Source organism: Mobula birostris, chromosome 7 (assembly GCF_030028105.1).
Source record: "Mobula birostris isolate sMobBir1 chromosome 7, sMobBir1.hap1, whole genome shotgun sequence".
In the NCBI taxonomy this organism is placed as follows: domain Eukaryota; kingdom Metazoa; phylum Chordata; class Chondrichthyes; order Myliobatiformes; family Myliobatidae; genus Mobula; species Mobula birostris.
In genome coordinates this window covers 141,014,947-141,033,666 of record NC_092376.1, presented here as the reverse complement: position 1 = coordinate 141,033,666, position 18,720 = coordinate 141,014,947, and the positions used below count along the sequence as shown (strand labels likewise).

At 41.1% G+C, this 18,720-nt stretch overlaps 2 protein-coding genes across 2 annotated transcripts in view; one reads left to right on the top strand and one right to left on the bottom strand.

The window, feature by feature from the left end:
• Positions 1–2,607: 2,607 nt before the first annotated feature.
• Positions 2,608–18,720, top strand: part of LOC140200456 (uncharacterized) — a 42,973-nt gene continuing 26,860 nt past the window's right edge. The window contains exons 1-2 of the mRNA XM_072263804.1: positions 2,608–2,971; positions 3,542–4,225. Coding sequence (XP_072119905.1) covers positions 2,920–2,971; positions 3,542–4,225 — 736 coding nt within the window. The 5' untranslated portion in view covers positions 2,608–2,919. The remainder of the gene's footprint in view (positions 2,972–3,541; positions 4,226–18,720) is intronic.
• The window catches only part of LOC140200457 (transcriptional activator protein Pur-alpha-like), a 163,670-nt gene continuing 159,850 nt past the window's right edge, over positions 14,901–18,720 (bottom strand). Inside the window, exon 4 of the transcript XR_011886631.1 lies at positions 14,901–16,968. The gene's annotated coding sequence lies outside the window, so the exon portion shown is untranslated. The remainder of the gene's footprint in view (positions 16,969–18,720) is intronic.

Here is an 18,720-nt window from a genome sequence, read left to right as displayed (position 1 = left end):
AAGGTCATTTATAATTTCAGTGAGAATAAACTCAGTTTACACAATCTTGTCATACGTGGTCATTGGTAGCAGACCCAAATGCCAGGCACAGACACTGAAGTACTAGGAACTGGACTATGTTTATTAAGATTGCTAGGGAAGCCAAGGAGCGAGGACAAAATGATAACATGAAGGAAGACAAAGAGTGACAAACCGGAAAACTTGGACTTGGGACTAGAACTCGACAGGGAACTCATGTAATAACTCGGAACTCGGGACCAGGGTCTAGACTTGGCTCTTGGCTCAGACTCAAACTTGGTTTGGCCTTGGCTCGGTCTGGGCTCGGAGCTTGGCTCTCGCCTTGGACACAGGACACAGAACACTGAGCCAGGGCTCCTCCTTGGACACAGGACACAGGACACATAACACTGAGCCAGGGCTCCTCCTTGGACACAGGACATAGGGCCAGGACTCTTCTTGGACACAGGGTACAAAACACTGAGACCATTCCCCCCCTCAGGGTAGTGGTAAATGGCCAGAGCTACCCAGTGGAGGAGAGAACATGGAGAGACAAAATCACACAACCTTTATCTTGACACAAAAAAGCTCCAAGTAGCAGCAAGCCCTAGATGCAGCCCAGGAACTACAGACAGCAGCTCTAGTCTCACTCCGGTGGGTTAACTTGACAAGGATTCTGACGAGGTTACTGCCAAGGACGGTCCAGCAAGGACCCCAGAGCTATTTATGTTGCCAGCCGAAATGAGAATCAGGTGCCTCAATTAAGGCACCGAACGGAACAAGGGAAAAATGGAATAACCGGAGTACGGAATCCACGGACCGGACCGTGAACTGGAATGCGGACTTCACGGACCGGACCATGACAACTCTGTCCTTACAACAGCAGGTCTCCACTCCAGGCAACATCCTAGTGACTCTCTCTAACACTCTCTCTATTGTTGCCACATCCTTCCTATGGTGTGCAACCAGAATTGTACTGAATACTCTAAGTTCAGTCTAAACAATATTTGTGCAACTGCAGCATGGCATCCTAAGCAACACACAGAAAATTCTGGAGGAACTCAGCAGGAGACGTCAACTGTACTCTTTTCCATAGATGCTGCCTGGCCTGTCGAGTTCCTCTAGCATTTTGTGCATGTTGTCTGGATTTCCAGCAGCTGCAGATTTTCTCTTGTTTGCGATTGCACGACACCCCAACTCTTGTTGTCTCTTGGGCTATGGAGGCAAACATACCAAATCCTTTTTTATATTACCCTTTCTTCTTGTGCTTGCACCTTCAGCAAACGTTGGACTTGTACCCCAAGGCCTCTCTGCATCAACGCTCCTACTGTCCCCCACTTGCCGTGTATGCCCCCAACAGAATTTGACCTCCCAAAGATGGCCTGTCCTGGGGTACAGGACTGTCTATGTGCATGGGTGGGATGGAAGAACGAGGCTTGTTTCGCTGTTGTTACTTTGTTGCTTGTTATATTCTGTGTTGTTCTGCCGAGTATTGTTATGTTGGCTGTTGGCGCGTTTCACTGTTTGCATCGATGTGCACGTTATAAATAAACCTGAATCTTGAATCTTGAGCAATCTTCTCCTTTGCTTCCCAATATATTCACCCCAGTTGTAACTGAAATCCACCAACCGACACGGTGAGATTTCAACTTCTGTCACCGCATCTGTACCAATAGGACTGTATTGAAAAGTTGTGACTTGGTAAAGATCGATACATAGTTATTAGGTCTTAAACCTGAAACGTTATCCCTTGCTTCTCTCCCGAATGATACAGTCTGGCCTGCGGTGTATTTCCAGCGTTTTCTGCTCATTAGAATGATGCACAGGACAAACGATACTGAAACACCGTAGTCTGGTTTCTAGCAGAGAAAGCCTGGGGCTAATGATGTTACAGTAATCTATACATTAGAGAGGATGCAAGGCTCATCTCCGCATTGAATAAATCACTGAGCTGAAAATACTTTAGTTCAGTGCGTGACGGCGAGGTGGTGCTGGCTGCAGACATTTTGGCTGAGTCAGACCCCACAATTCGCTATAATTTTGAAATATTTTATAAATGCTCCAGGCTCAAAAGCATTACACAAGACTCAATGAATCTACTTTATCACAAGGTATAATTAGGGGAAATGTTTAAAGTATTTAATTGAAAAATCAACTTTAAATTATAAATAAGCCGTAATCAGACTTCAGGCAGCACCGGCGACAGAGACAGGTTGCGTTCCGGGTCCAAGACCTTTCATCGATTCCGGTAGATCGTACCCTTTAGAAACCATTGGAGAGGCAGGGGAGCGGACTATTTTGGGATATAATTTTAGAGTGAATTAGATACCGTATCTGATACCAATTTCGGATGGCCGGTAAATTCTGGCCCATGTAAATAGCCCAACCTGGCCCGACAGAGGAATCGTATCCCTCAGTGCTCCGCCCATTGATGCAGCGCCGTGTTCTGCAGACTCCTCTTGCGCGGTTGGTTAAGAGATCAGCAAAAAAAAATGCCGCACATCCGCAACTAGGTTGTCATGCCCGCTGCAACAGGTTACGAATAGTATTTCAGAATTAATTTCTGCCAGTCCCGTTTAACACTGCTCCTGCATCCAGCGATGATCCCCAGCCCTTCTTTCTCATATATCTACATCACTCAAAGCGATCTTCGCCGGGGGTTGGAAATTGCAGTGGGCTGGGTCTATTGTTTAACTGACGCGCGGCTCCAACTTATTGGAAGTGTAGGGCACAAACCAAAGTCGATTTCTTTCAGTTCCGGCTGTAGACTTGCTGCTCACATAGGCTGCTTTCTTTATCGCACAATAAATGCATTTTCTATCCAGGGAGGTTATAGTTGCAGTTTTGGAGGCGTTTTTTTCACGAATTTGACTTAAGTTATTGTAAGGCTGAATCGATTTGGAGACAATTCAGGGAACCACGATGTGGGCGAAACTGATGTTCATTGCATGGCAGCATTTTATTTTTTCCTCAGGTATGTAAATACAAGTTGTTAGATTGTGAACGCTAAGCAAAAAAAACCCCTGCACTTTCAGCTTCAGTATAGCATGATCATTATTTGCGAAGAGCTGAAGAATATTCTAATATTTATAATTCTAATATAGTTGTTGTTTGACGTATCTAGCATTTATTTTAGTCAGAAAAATCTTGTTTCACATAATGGCTTCTGGCCATATTAATTTGAGCAAATCCTTCCACTCGATACGATTATTTCGCGGTCCTCCACGGCAGCCCAGTGTAATGTTCGGTCTACAGTGGCAGGATACCAAAGAATAACAAGATAGACGTTCTTCTGTAAACTTTTGCGTAAATTAGAGAGACTGAAAGCCCCTATTGTATAGATCACTAAAAATAAACAGCACGAGTCTGTGCAGCGGAACAGCCGCTTCAGAAAATGAACAGGCAGAATAAGAAAGTATCTGTTTTAAAAACAACTACATAGCAAATTGTATTTCGCATTCTGGCATCTAAATCATTAATATTTTCTCATGCAATTTGTGTGGTGCTAAATAATCAGTGAATATTCCCTTTTTCTTTTCCCCAGCTAGTGACTCGACTGCGCACAAAACAACACAAACAGGTTTTTCAACAAACGTCGGTACATTTTTATCAGAAAATTCATCTACCACTTTTAGCTCCGCCACGCCTCTCGTCAGCTTGCAAAACGCACACAGTACAGAAGTAAGTCGCAATTCGGAAGACGGTACCGCGATAAAATTTAAATCCTTTCTCTTAAATCAAGTATTTTTCTCAAATGCAAGCCACTCAACTCGTACTGTGCTCTCCACCACTGCGGCAACGAACCTCACTTTTCAAAACAGCACAGCTCCTAATGCCGCAATCGCGCCGACCACAATAGCTCCCAATGCAACTTATAACAGTTCAGTAACAGTAACAAGTTACTCACCCAACGTAACAAATAGTTCAGTAGAAGAAGAGATTACAACTAATATAACCGATAGTCCGATGGTAAATAGTACGACCCAGCCAACTTCACTGCGCGCTTTGACCAGCAATACTTCTTTCACAAGCCAGGAGCCAACCTCCTTTACAACTAGCATTAAGTACAGTGAAGCCACTGCAATTCAAGTCTCTACTACCACCTTTACACACCCTGATGCTTCTATCACCCTTGTATCATCTTCAAGCATAACTCCTTTACTAAGCAAGAATCATTCAAATACTAATGGGGAAAGAGGACATACATCTGCAGCTCCAAGCAAAACAGGTGAGAATTTATAGTACTATTTCAAATATGTATTGTTGGGGCCCGTAAATCAGCACTTGCTGTACAATGTGTACTGCTTGTCTGTCTGTTTCCATTGCGTTCTTTTTGATGAAGAGAGGGGTAATAATACCTTGAACAGACAAAGAAGATAGATAATGACAATGATGCGAGAGACGTGAATATGTAAATGTATTTGAAAGGACAACTCATGGAAGCGGACTGGTTCAATAATTTTAAAGCTTTTAACATCCCACTGGATTTCTGAGGCTTCATCTCAAGTGATGAAAAATCAAAAAGTTGAGTTGTAAATGACCAGCCTGTAGAAAACATTGGTAATACCCTGGGTAGAGTAATGTAGTATATGCTGTACTGTATTAGGCAACACACCATCAAAATGACATTCAGACTTAAAAGGATGGACAGAGAACATTTAACAAAATGCTTCCTCATATGATGAAATACCAACCTGAAGAAAGGTTTGGGCCATGTTTGGAATTAATTTTAATTTGCTGTCCCACTCGGTCTATTTCAATGTCATTTGTGAAACATATTGAGCCATAATTTGATAGAGCAGTGCATCTTACAAATTCTGCCATTACCTAATCATGCCATTATAAGTTTAAGTTTTGAATATTTTGTTTTACTTGGAAAGCTGCTAAATGCTTTAGTGAACAGAACAAGAAACTATAACTAAATATGATATAACTGTACATCAGTATAATCAAACAAACTGATGAAATTAACAGCTCAAGTGTTGAAGAGAAAAGGAGGAATCAGAGAATGGGGGTTTGGTTAACTGAAAGTAAAATGAGAAAGAAAATAGTTATGTATTAATCTCAAAATTTCCAAAATATCAATTAAATTTAACCCAACGAATCGAGACTCCTTGCATGCAGTTGGTAATTCCCAGTACAATTGAGATCCACTGGCTATAATTAATCTGAATGATTTGGCCTAGAGTTTCTGACATTGGTGAACTGCCTGTACTTGCTGCTGTCTCACCCATTGTCTACTTTAACTTGGAATGGATCTTCTTCCACAATTTCCTGAACAAAATTGCATTGAAGGTGTTGGGCAAGTTCCGTAGAGGGCAGCCTCTGACTTCCAAAAATAATTTAAAGTAATCACCTGATTATAAGTGGAAATTTATAATAATTAAAAACAATTAATACATTTAACTCAATCAATTTAGACAACCATGACCATGTTCTGGAACAAACTATTCAGCTATTCCTCAACCTTCTTTGCATGTTGAAATGTCCCTCACTACTGCTTAGACCAATGTTTCATAATGCTGCAGAGAAATTTCTCATGCATTCATTGTATTAGGTCTTATTGTCATTAGTTACTCTAAATTTGTTTTTTCAGTATGTTAGTTACATAATTCTGATTCACCTTTTATTCTAAACATAATTGCCAGAGAGATTTAATTTTATTTCTCCTAGTTTCTCAATTTAACAATTTTTACATCTATTTACTTAAACATGATAACTTCACTTTTATCCTTGATTTTTATGTATTATTTTTAGCAGTTTTGTGGCCCCTTAATCTGCCACATAGTTAAAACCAGAATTTTAAAAAAATCAAATGCTTGACTTTTATTTCTTGGTCTCTACGGCTATATCATATGCATCTGCAATGGCATAATTTTCCGTTCTTAACTCTCATCTCATTGCGGACTTATGAAGCACATTATATAGAGATTTTTTTAAGAATCTTTATTGTGGATCTCTTATCTGTCATGTTCCTGATTTACCTTGCTGCAGTGATATGACTTTTCATTGATAATACAAGTTATTGCCATAGCTGTGTACTTCTTTAGTTTCAGTCATTGAGTGATCAGATATGTGACTGTGTAAAAGAAAACTATCCAGTCTTTGTAGCTAATCAGTTTGTCTTAGTCACTCCCTAGTTCTAAGTTATGTTCCCATGAAAATCTGGTATGAGCCCTGGAGGATTCTACTCAAGGAGGCAGAGGGCACGGCTGAGCTCTCAGTTGAGTGGTTAAAATATGCCTTCAGTTAAAAAGAGACAGCTGTTGGAATTTCAGCAAAGGATAATATAGTTGAGATTCTACAAGGGCTAAAACTTGATAAAGAGCAGGTACTAGAAAGGTCTGTTGCACTTAAAGTAGATAAATCAACTTGTTCACATGTTTACATGGAGAATAAGCAAGATGTTCTGGCCATTTTCTAACAAGCATCATATTTAGGAGTGGTGTTTCAAGTTAAAGAAATGTTACAGCTTCATTAAAAACAAGATGTAAGGATAAAACTAGCAACTACAGAACAACTAGTCTAACCTTGGTGATGAGAAGCTCTAGAAACAAAGACCAGGGACAAAACACTTTGTGAATAAATGTTTAGAGAGAGCCATTATGGATTGGTTAAATATAAAATGTTTTTAACTAAATGAAGATTTTTTGATGAAGTGACAGAAAGTGTTCCTGTGGATAAACTATGTGGACTTTGAAAAGATATGTGATAAAATGCCACAGGATAAGATTCTCATCAAGATTGAAGGGACTATAACAGTATGAAAGGGAAATTGGCCAAGAAAAGAGAAAGAGTGGTAGAAAAAGATTTTCTTTTGGACTGGAATGAATTGTATGATGGACATTCCTCAGGAGGTAATACAAATATCATTACAGCAATGGTTTGGACTTGGGAATACAGAACTAAATTTTCAAAGATGCAAGTGTATTGAGCTGTGAAGAGGATAGTAGTGCACATGGAGGACCTATTGATAGAATCAGGAGAGAGATGACAAATGAAATGTAGTGATAAGAATCATAAAGTGTTTAATTTTGATAAGAAGAATGAGAAAAAATGATGTAAATTAGAGGTTGCAATTCTAAAAGAAAAGGAACAAAGAGATTTTAGAGGTTGAAGCGCACTGAAATTGACAAGGCAGTCTATGAATGCCATAAAAAAGCATAAGGTTTATCTTGCAAAGAAAGAGTGTCATGACAAACCATTGCAAAATACTAGTTCCAACTAATGTGTCAAATTCCAGATACTTTATGAAATATAAGGATGCAAGAGATGAAGAAAAATGATTCCAAGAATGAGGGATTTTAGTTATAGAAAAGTTTGGTGAATCAGAGGTTGACCTCCTAGAAAGGGAGGAGACTGCAAGGCGTTATAACATTTCAAACCACAGGTGTATAGTTAGAGCGGAATGAAAGAGACTGCACCCATTGGTGGAAGAATTGCAGTGGAGATGTGGAAACAGATTCAGTCGTAGCATTAAAAATGGCTGTGAATAAATAACTCAAAGAAAAGAACTGGCATTATTCTAGAGGCAAAGATGGGGAAATGGAACTAATGCATTGCTCTTAAATAGGGATGATATGGTTCTACTGAGCCAAATAGCCTCTTTCCATATTATGTATTAAAAACTATATATCTTGAAAGAAGTGTATTGAACAGTAATTAATCTCATATATGCATTCCATTTGAATATCAGTGGGGAAATTATCAATATTGATGCTTCTCTTAAGATTATTGTTTTGCATCATTAGACATGGCTCAGGTTGTTTTCAGGCAATTGTGCTTATAAAATAGTTTAAGGAAAGAGCATAAATGGCTGATTTTATTTTAGGTTAGATAACTGTTCATTTAACCATTTAATCACCATGGCTAAAACAGCATAAGGTGGAGCTGCGTACTTTTGCTGATCGTTTCCTTTTCCATGTTGACCAAACAACTAAAAATCAATGCCTTGTGTTTGAATACAACATCTATATTTTGTTAGCTGAAAGCACTTACCACAAGAGCTTTTTCTGGGTAACCATGGTAGCATAGTGGTTAACGTGACAGTATTACATCTTGGGGTGTTCTGAAGTCTGGAGTTCAATTCCAGCACTGTCCTATATGGAGTTTGTATGTTCTTCCCGTGGAATGTGTGGGTTTTCCCTGGGGGCTCCAGTTTCCTCCCACAGTCCAAAGAAGTCCCAGTTAGTAGGCTAATTGGTCACTGTAAATTGTCCTGTGGTTTGGTTAGTGTCAATTAGGTTTGATGGGGTGGCGTGGCTCAGAGAGCTGTACGAGCCTACTCTGTGTTGTATCACTAGATAAGAATTTTTTAAAAAGTATTCTTAACTATAATTTTAAAATGTAAAGTACGTTTAAAGTTCAGGGTACTAGAATTGAGATAATCTTATTAATATAACTATTAATTAAGGAAAGCAAAATGGACAGGTGCTATATTAAGCAACACACATAAAAGTTGCTGGTGAACGCAGCAGGCCAGGCCGCATCTCTAGGAAGAGGTACAGTCGACGTTTCAGGCCAAGACCCTTCGTCAGGACTAACTGAAGGAAGAGCTAGTAAGAGATTTGAAAGTGGGAGGGGGAGGGGGAGATCCAAAATGATCGGAGAAGACAGGAGGGGGAGGGATGGAGCCAAGAGCTGGACAGGTGATTGGCAAAGGGGATATGAGAGGATCATGGGACAGGAGGCCCAGGGAGAAAGAAAAGGGGGAGGGGGGGAAACCAGAGGATCGGCAAGGAGTATAGTGAGGGAGACAGAGGGAGAAAAAGGAGAGAGAGAAAAAGAATGTGTGTATATAAATAAATAAATAACGGATGGGGTACGAGGGGGAGGTGGGGCATTAGTGGAAGTTTGAGAAGTCAATGTTCATGCCATCAGGTTGGAGGCTACCAGACGGAATATAAGGTGTTGTTCCTCCAACCTGAGTGATCCTCTCATACTAGTTATGATTGACGCCATACTAGCAGACGCAGGCTATCGCGACAGCTGTGATGTGGGCTTCTGTGCAGCTCATATGGCTTTTCCTTGAGCAGGTTGCCACTGTGAAGTCCACTTTACCTTACTGAGATAAATGTTAAGGCAAATTTCTTTCTGTCGTCATGCTACCCAACACTGTAGTGGCTTTAGTTGGCTTGGATATGGATCAGGTTTTAATTTTGTATCCAAGCAGGAAATAGTACTAAAAGCTCCTTAAAATATTGTGGTTACATAATTACATTCTGTTTCCAAACTTCAGTGACATTGCTCTGTATGTTGCAGTGATGATGATAACTAAACCATGAGTCACTAACTGTCGTTCCTCCATGAAACTGATAGCAACTTTGAGGTTTTGTCATAATTTAATGTGGAAGTCCACAGTTACTGTACTGTTGCAAGCCTCTCCATTACAATTGATCACCATAATTGAAACTGAAATGAATTTCAGGTGATCAAATTAATCAGTAATCAAAATAATTTATGCTTAGTTATATGATGACTAAAAGTTATATAAATACCATATTATTATTCCAAAAACTCCATGGCTCAAAAGCCTAATATTTAATTTGGATATAAAGTGGATTCCGGTTAACAGGGTCACATTGGGTCCAGTACATTTTGGCTCAATTAAGCAGCTGCCCAAATTAGCTGAAGTTTTACAGAAATAGTTAAAAAGGTATAAAAAAGACAAACTACTGTTTAACTGAGTAAAAAAGTTGTAAGACCATAAGGCCATAAGATATACGAGGAGAATTAGACCACTTGGCCCATCTAGTTTGCTCCACCATTTCATCATGGCTGATCCAATTTTCCTCTCAGCCCCAATCTCCTGCCTTTTCCCTGTATTCCTTCATACCCTGACTAATCAAGCATCTGTCAACTGCTGCCTTAAATATCCATAAAGACTTGGCCTCCACAGCTGCCTGTGGCAAAAAATTTACAGATTCACCACCCTCTGGCTAAAGAAATTCCTCCTCAGTTCTGTTCTAAAAGGATGCTCTTCTATTCTGAGGCTTTGTCCTGTGGTCGTAGACTCTCCCACCATAGGAAGCATCTTCACCGTCAAGGCTATTCACCATTTGCAGGTTTCAATGAGGTCACCCCTCCTTCTTCTGAATTCTGGTGAATACAGGCCCAGAACCATCAAACACTGTTCATATGACAAGCCATTCAATCCTGAAATCATTTTCGTGAACACCCTTTGAACCCTCTCCAGTTTTAGCACATCCTTTCTGAGATAAGAAGGTCAAAGCTGGTCACAAGTGAGGCCTCACCTGTGCTTTATAAAGTCTCAACATTAAATCCTTGTTTTTATATTGTAGTCCTTTGAAATGAGTGCTAACATTGCAGTTACCTTCCTCAATACAGACTCAACCTGCAAATTAACCTTTCGGGCATCCTGCACAAAGTCTCCCAAGACCCTTTGCTTCCCAGTTTTTTTGTATTTTCTTTCCATTTAGAAAATAGACAAACCTTTCATTTCTTCTATCAAAGTGCATGACTGTGTTCTTCTTGACACTATATTCCATCTGCCACTTTTTTGCCCATTCTCCTAATCTGTCTAAGTCATTCTGTAGCCTACTTCCTCAAAACTACCTGCCCCTTCACCTATCTTCTTATCATCTGCAAACTTTGCAACAAAGCCATCAATTTCATCATCCAAGTCATTGACATATAACATAAAAAGCATCAGTCCCAACACAGACCCTTGTGGAACACCACTAGTCACCAGGAAAGGCTCCCTTTATTCCCACTCTTTGCCTCCTGCAGATCAGCCACTGCTTTATCAATGTAGAATCTTTCCTGTAAATCCATGGGTTCATAGATTGTTAAGCAGCCTCATGTGTGGTACCTTGTCAAAGGCCTTCTGAAAATCCAAGTACGCAACATCAATTTAATCTCCTTTGTGTATCCTGCTTTGTTATTTCTTCACAGAATTCCAACAAATTTGTCAGGCAAGATTTCCTCTTGAGAAAATGATGCTGACTATGGCCTATTTTATCAAGTGCATCCAAGTATCCTGAGATCTCATCCTTAATAATTGACTCCAACATCTTCCCAATCACTGAGATCAACTAACTGGCCTATAGTTTCCTTTCTTCTGCCTCTCTCCCTTCTTGAAGAGTGGAGTGACATTTGCAATTTTCCAATCTTCAGGAACCATTTCAGGATCTAGTGATTCTTGAAAGATCGTTACTAATATCTCCACGATCTCCTCAGCCACCTCTTTCAGAATGCTGGGTTGTATACCATCTGGTCCAGGTGACTTATCTACCTTCAGACTTTTTGGTTTCACAAGAACCTTCTTTCTTGTTCACACCTTCACACACTTCATGCCCCCTGGCACCTGGAACTTCCACTATACTGCAAGTGTCTTCCACAGACTGATGCAAAGTACCTATTCAGTTTGTCCACCATGTCCTCGTTCCCCATTGCTACCACTCCAGGTTTGTTTTCCAGCAGTCAGGTACCCCTCTTACCTCTCTTTTACACTTTATGAATCTGAAGAAACTTTTGGTATCCTCTTTAATATTGTTGGCTAACTTACTTTCGTATTCCATCTTTATCTTAATGACTTTTTTAGTTGCCTCATGTTGGTTTTTAAAAGCTTCCCGATCCTCTAACTTGGCACTAATTTTTGCTGTATTATATGCCCTCTCTTTGGTTTTGATGTTGACTTTGACTTCTCTTGTTAGTCACAGTTCTGTCAACTTGCCTTTAGAATACTCTTCCTGTTTGGGATTTATATTTCCTGTGCCTTCCGAAATTCTTCCAGAAATTCTAGCCATTGCTGCTCTGCTGTCTTCCCTGCCAGTGTTTTTTCCAATAGTTTCTGGCCAACTCCTCTCTCATGCCTCTGTAATTCCCTTTCCTCCACTGTAATATGGAAACATCTGATTTTAGCTTCTCCTTCTCAAATTTCGGGGTGAATTCTATCATATTATGATCACTTTCCCCAAAGGGTTCTTTTTCCTTAAGCTCTCTAATCAATTCTGTTTCATTGCACAAAACCCAATCCAGATTAGCTGATCCCCTGGTGGGTTCAACCACAAGTTGCTCTAAAAAGCATCTCATAGGCATTCTAGAAATTCCTCCTCTTGAAATGCAGCACCAACCTGATTTTCCCAATCTACCTGCATATTGAAATCCCCCAATACTATTGTAACGTTGCCCTTTTGGCATACATTTTCCATCTCCTGCTGTAATTTGTAGATCACATCCTTACTGCTGCTTGGGGATCTATATACAACTTCCATCGGGGTCTTTTACCCTTGCAGTTCCTTAGCTCTATCCACAATGATTCAACAGCTTCTGATCCCATCTCACCCCTTTCTAATGATTTGATTTCATTTTTTACCAACGGAGCAGCCCCGCCCCCTCTGCCTTCCTGCCTGTCCTTTCAATACAATGTGTATCCTTGGACATTAAGCCCCAAGCTATAATCTTCTTTCAGGCCATGAATCAGTGATGCCTACAACATCATACATGCCATTCTGCAACTGTGCTACAAGTTCATCTACCTTATTCCATCTACTGCGCGTATTCAAATAATATCCTGTATTTACCCTTTTTGATTTTGTTTGCCTTTTACGTTGCAACTCATCCTGTTGACTGAAATTTTGCCCAATCAACAACCTCTCCTCACTACACATTGCCCCTGTTTGTAAACAAACTACCTCATCTTGAGCACTATCATCTACCTTTCTAATCATCCTTCTTGCATTGAAATATATCTAGCTCAGAACAGTAGTCACATCATGCTCAACGTCTTGATCCCTAACTTTATCTATGGTCTTACCAACATCTACCTCCACAACCTCTCCACTAACTGTTCTGGCACTCTGGTTCCCATCCCCCTGCAGTTATGTATTTAAATGAAAGATAGAACAAATTAGAACACTACCAAAACTACTACTATACTATAAAACTGTGTATTAGTTCCTAGCAGTTATCGATGGAGCAATTCATCCAGTGTACACTGCCGCGTTCTTTTGACTGACTTTAAACAAAATTAGCACGGACATCTTGTGCACATATTAGACTGCCTTCAAACAATGCTTTTGACGATTGCATCCTCCAAATTTTCATTTTTGCTGTAACATTCCAGATGATTGTCGATGCCTTCAAATTCTAGCAATTCCTATCGTGTTGTAGTAGTGAAATTGTTTCATTTTCACTGCAGGATGTTTCTGGCATCTCCAAGCCCGAATGCTTGAAACCACAGTGAGCAAAACAGTTCTGAATTGTCTTACTGCTTGCTTCTTGGCAACTATCAATGACAAAGATCCCTGATTTTTGAACGCAAACACACATAAGTGATACTATTTAAAAACTTTTCATGCTAAGCACGGTGTGGTGTCTGATGGCCACATGAAGTGCACGCGACTGATGCTAGTTAGAAACTGTTTGGCAACTGTCTCCTGTCCCAATTAAATGGCATAGTGTGCAAATACACAAAGGGAATCCTGGCTATGTTCTTGGTTTGTTTTTGTTCTTTAAGAGATGTCCCAAATAAGTGGCTTTTTGAGATGTTCTTTCATGAAGATTTTAAAATAATGGATTTTCAAAGATTTTTCTCTCAAAGTTTTTATTTGTTACGTTGTTGCTTTTAACTCAATGAAATATTCATTCAGGTTTGTTGCCTATGAGAACAGTTAACCTAAGCTGCTAGTGTCCAGGGATACTTCAGGACTATTCCTTGATGCTGCAACCCTTGAAAGGACAATGTTCTTGTGACAGAATGGCACATTACATTTTTCAAGAATCTATGAAAATATCATGACATTCTGTATATTGTGTAATGCCACATCAGGCCTTGAAGGTAAAAAAGGAACTTCTTTTACTGAAGGTATTTAGCAAGGGAAAGATTGTTGATGAGAGAAAAAAGTCTGTAGTCCTAATAACATCTACTTTTAAATGTACCATTTGAATTGAAGAAATTATTGCACTTTAGCAAATTTACTTCATATTTTTTAACATTTTTCTAACCAATTGACAGTAAGACTATTCGAGTAATATAGAATCATGAAAATGTACAGCTCACAAATATAAACAAGAGAAAATCTGCAGATGCTGGATACCTGAGCAACACACACAAAATGCTGGAGGAACTCAGCAGGCCAGGCCACATCTATGGAAAAAGATACAGTTGACGTTTCAGGCCAATACCCTTTGGCAGGACTGGAGAAAAAAAACTGAGGAGTAGATTTAAACCGTATCGTATCCTTGCAAGCAGAACAAGTGCTACACCTGTCCCTACACCTCCTCCCTCACTACCATTCAGGGCCCTAAACAGTCCTTCCAGGTGAGGTGACACCTCACCTGTGCGTTTGTTGGAGTCATACACTGTGTTCGGTGTTCCTGGTGTAGCCTCCTGTATGTCGGTGAGATCTGCTGTAGACTGGGAGACCACTTTGCCAAGCACCTGTGCTCCGTCCACCAGAAAAAGTAGGATCTCCCAGTGGCCACCCATTTTAATTCCATTTCCCATTCCCATTCCGATATGTCCATCCATAGCCTCCTCCACTGTCGTGATGAGGCCACAATTAGGTTGGAAGAACAACACCTTATATTCCGTTTGGGTAGCCTCCAACCTGATGGCATGAACATTGATTTCTCAAGCTTCTGGTAATGCTCCCTACCCTTCTTTTCCTTCACCAATTCCCATCCCCTTTTTCCTCTCTCACCTTATCTCCTTGCTCACCCATCGTCTCCCTCTGGTGCTCCTCCCTCTTTTCTTTCTTCCATGGCCTTCTGTCTCTTTCACCAATCAACTTCCCAGCTCTTTACTTCATTCCTCCCCCTCCAGGTTTCACCTTGTCTTTCTCCCTTCCCTCCCCCTACCTTTTAAATCTACTCCTCAGCTTTTCTTCTCCTGGCCTGCTGAGTTCTCCCAGCATTTTGTGTGTGTAGCTCACAAATATGCCGACTAGGATGCCTATTTACACTACACCACTTACCCACATTAGGCCAATATCCTTCTACTCTTTAATATCTAAGTACCCATCCCAGTGTCTTTTAAACACTGTAATTGTATCTGTCCCTGCCACTTCCCCGGCAGCTCATCCCATACATAACCACCACCCTCTGTGTGAAAAAGTTTGCCCCTCATATCTCCTTTTTTCGTCTCACCTTTAACCTATGCCCACTCGTTTTAGAGTCCTATGTATGATTCCTGGTAAAGAACCTTGACCTGAAATATCAAGAACTCCTTTCCCTCCACAGATGCTGCTTGACCTGATGAGTTTCTCCTGCGGTTTGTTTTTAACATTCCTGTGAATCTCTTCCCACTTTTCTAATGCTGTGACAATTTTCCTGTTGCATGGTGATGAGACTGTACACAGTTTTCCAAGTACAGGTTGACCAGTGGATTGTACAGCTGCAATATGACATCCCAACTCCTACACTGAATGTCTCGGCTTACGAAGGCAGGCCTTCCTCATGACCTTTTCCAGCAGTGTCACCATTGTTAGTGGGCGATGGACTTGCATTCCAAGGTCCCCCTGTACACCGTTGCTCCTGAATCCCCTGCCATTTACTATAGATGTCCTGTTAGTACTTGATACCCCAAAGTGGATTACTTTGTATTTGTCTGGATTAAATTCCATCTGCTGTTGCTTCACCCAGTTTTTCAACTGATTGATGCCTCTTTCACAACCTTCTTTACTGTCTACTGTACCACATTTTTGTATCATTGGAAAAAGTGCTAATCATTCCATTAAAGTTATGACAAGCCACAGTGATGCCAGCACTGATCCCTGCAGAATACTGCATGTCTCAGGCTTCCAGTAAAAATACCACCCCCAGTCACTGCCCTCTGCTTCCAAACACAAAGGCAATTTTGTATCCAGTTTGCTAGTACACCATGAATCCAATATACCCTAAATCTAACAATGCAAGGCTTTGATATGATCTTTGCTAAAGACCATCTGAGTCACATCTACTGTGCTGCCTTACCTCATCAAAACATTCAGTCAGATATGTGAGACAGGATTTCCCCCGCACAAAACCAGACTGACACCTCCTAACCAGGCCCTGCTTTCCCAAGTTGACGTAAACACTGCCCCTTCGAATTTTTTTCCAAATATTTTCTACTTTTGATGTAAGTTCCTTGCTTATCTCTACTGCCCATTTTGAAAAGGGAACAACATTAGCTACCCTCTAATCTCCGTTTACCTGTGGCTAATAAAGATGCAGCAATCTCTGTTAGCGTCTTCCATCCTTTGCTTCCCATAGCAGTATAAGTTAGATGGTGTGGCTCTAATGGTTTAGAGGTGTGGTCAAATGGAGTAAGACTCTCTATATACTGCCTTAAAAATCACTTCTGAATGCACTTGGTAAATTAGTATTGTCACAAGTACCAAGGTGCAGTAAAAACTTTGTTTGCATATCATTTATATAGATCAAATCATCACACCAGTGCATTGAAGATGTGCAAGATAAAACAATAGCAGAATAAAGTGTTACAGTTACAGAGGAAGTAAATAAGGTGCAGGATTATAGTGAGGTTAGACTGGGAGATTAAGAGTTCATCTTATTATACTATGGAACTGTTCAGTAGCCTTAAAGCATTGAGGTAGAAGCTGTCCTTGAACCTGGCTGTATTTGCTTTCAGGCTTTTGTATCTTCTTCCCAGTTGAGAGGGGAGAAGAGAGAATGTCCCGGGTGGGTGGGATCTTTGGTTATTCTGGCTGCCGTACTGATGCAGTGAGAAGTATAGACAGAGTCCACAGAGAGGAGGCTGGTTTCCATGATGTCCCACAATTCTCTGCAGTTTCTTGTGGTCATAGGCAGAGCAGTTGCCATATCAAGCCATGAGTCATCTGGATAGGATGCTTTCGATGGTGCATTGGCAACGGTCAAAGAGGACAGGCCAAATTTCCTGAGGAAGTAGAGATGCTGGTGAGCTTCCATGGCCGTGACATCAATGTGGTTGGGCCAGGACCGGCTATTGATGATGTTCACTCCCAGGGGCTTGAAGCTTTCAATCTTCTTCAAAGATAAAAATAAAAGATCAGCTTTATTTATATGCACATCAAAATATGTCATTTGCGTCGACAACAGACACAGTCTGATTATTTTCTGTGGGCAACCCGCAGTGTCGCCACACTCCCTGCAGCAATATAGCATATAATCAACTTCCTAACCCTAACCTGTATGTCTCTGGATTGTGAGAAGAAACCCACAAGGTATGGGGAGAATGTACAAATTCCTTACAGACAGTGGCGGGAATTCAACCCTGATCGCGATCGCTGGCACTATGAACCATTATACTAACTGCTACACCATTGTGCTGACCCTCTTGTCCTCAGTGCTGCTGATGAAAACAGAAGCAGCTGCACTGCCACCCCATTCCTAAAGTCAACGACTGGCCTTTTTTGCTGATATTGAGGGAGAGGTTGTTGTCTTGGCACTGTCACTAGGCTCTCTATCTCCTTCTTGTATTGCAACTCTTCGTTATATAAGATGCAGCCTACCATAGTGGGATCATCTGCACACTTGCAGATGGAGCTCAGACAGAACCTGGCCACCCAGTGGTGAATGTGCTGGTAACAGAGTGGGGGGCTGAGCACGCAGCCTTGTGGGGCACCAGCGTTGAGAATAATCGTGGCAGAGGCGTTGCTGCCCTCCCTTACTGGTTGTTGCTTGTTGGTCAGGAAATCAATGATCCAGTTACAAACAGAGGTGTTGAGTCCCATATCCAGGTGTTTGGAGATGAATTTGCTGGGATTTATAGTACTGGAGAGGATTATAGCAGAAGCATTATAGTATTTTATGATATCCATCCCATCTAAACCACTTAGACTAACATAATCCCAGTCAATGTCAAGAAAGTTTAAATTCCTTGCTACTCAGTCATCTTAAACACAAAATAATCTGCAGATGCTGGGGTCAAAGCAACACTCACAACACGCTGGAGGAACTCAGCAGGTCAGGCAGCATCCTTGGAAAAGATCGATCGATGTTTCGGGCCAGAACTCTTTGTCCTGACGAAGCGTTCCGGCCCAAAACGTCGACCAATCTTTTCCACAGATGCTGCTCGACCTGCTGAGTTCCTCCAGCGTGTTGTGAGTGTTACTCAGTCATCTTGTTTTTACACTACATTGCAATTTTCCTACATAGTTGCTCTTCTACTTCGCACTGACCATTGAGAGGTCTATAATATAGCCCCATCTTAGTGATTGCCCAATTTCTTACTTCTAAATTCCACCCATTTAGCTCATTCCATCATCCCTCCAGATACCTTCCTTGAGCACCTCCATGAAGCTGAGTGATCAGCAACGCATCACTCCCTTACTTTCATGCCTGAAAGTTCCATACCCTGGGCTACCAGGTTTCTTTGAATGGCTTGTCATATGACGAGCATTTGATGGCTCTGGGCTTGTATTCACTAGAATTCAGAAGAATGAGGGGTGACCTCATTGGAAGCTATCGATTGGTGAAAGGCCTTGATAGAGTGAATATTTCCTATGGTGGGAGAGTCTAAGACCAGAGGACACAGCCTCAGAGTAGACAGGTGTCCTTTTACAACAGAACTGAGGAGAAATTTCTTTAGCCAGAGGGTGGTGAATCTGTGGAATTCTTTGCCACAGGCGGCTGTGGAGGCCAAGTCTTTCTGTATATTTAAAGCAGGTGTTAATAGATTCTTGATTGCTCAGGGCATGAAGGGACACGGGAAGAAGGTAGGAGGTTGGTGCTGAGAGGAACGTGGATCAGCCATGGTGAAATGGCGGGGCAGACTTG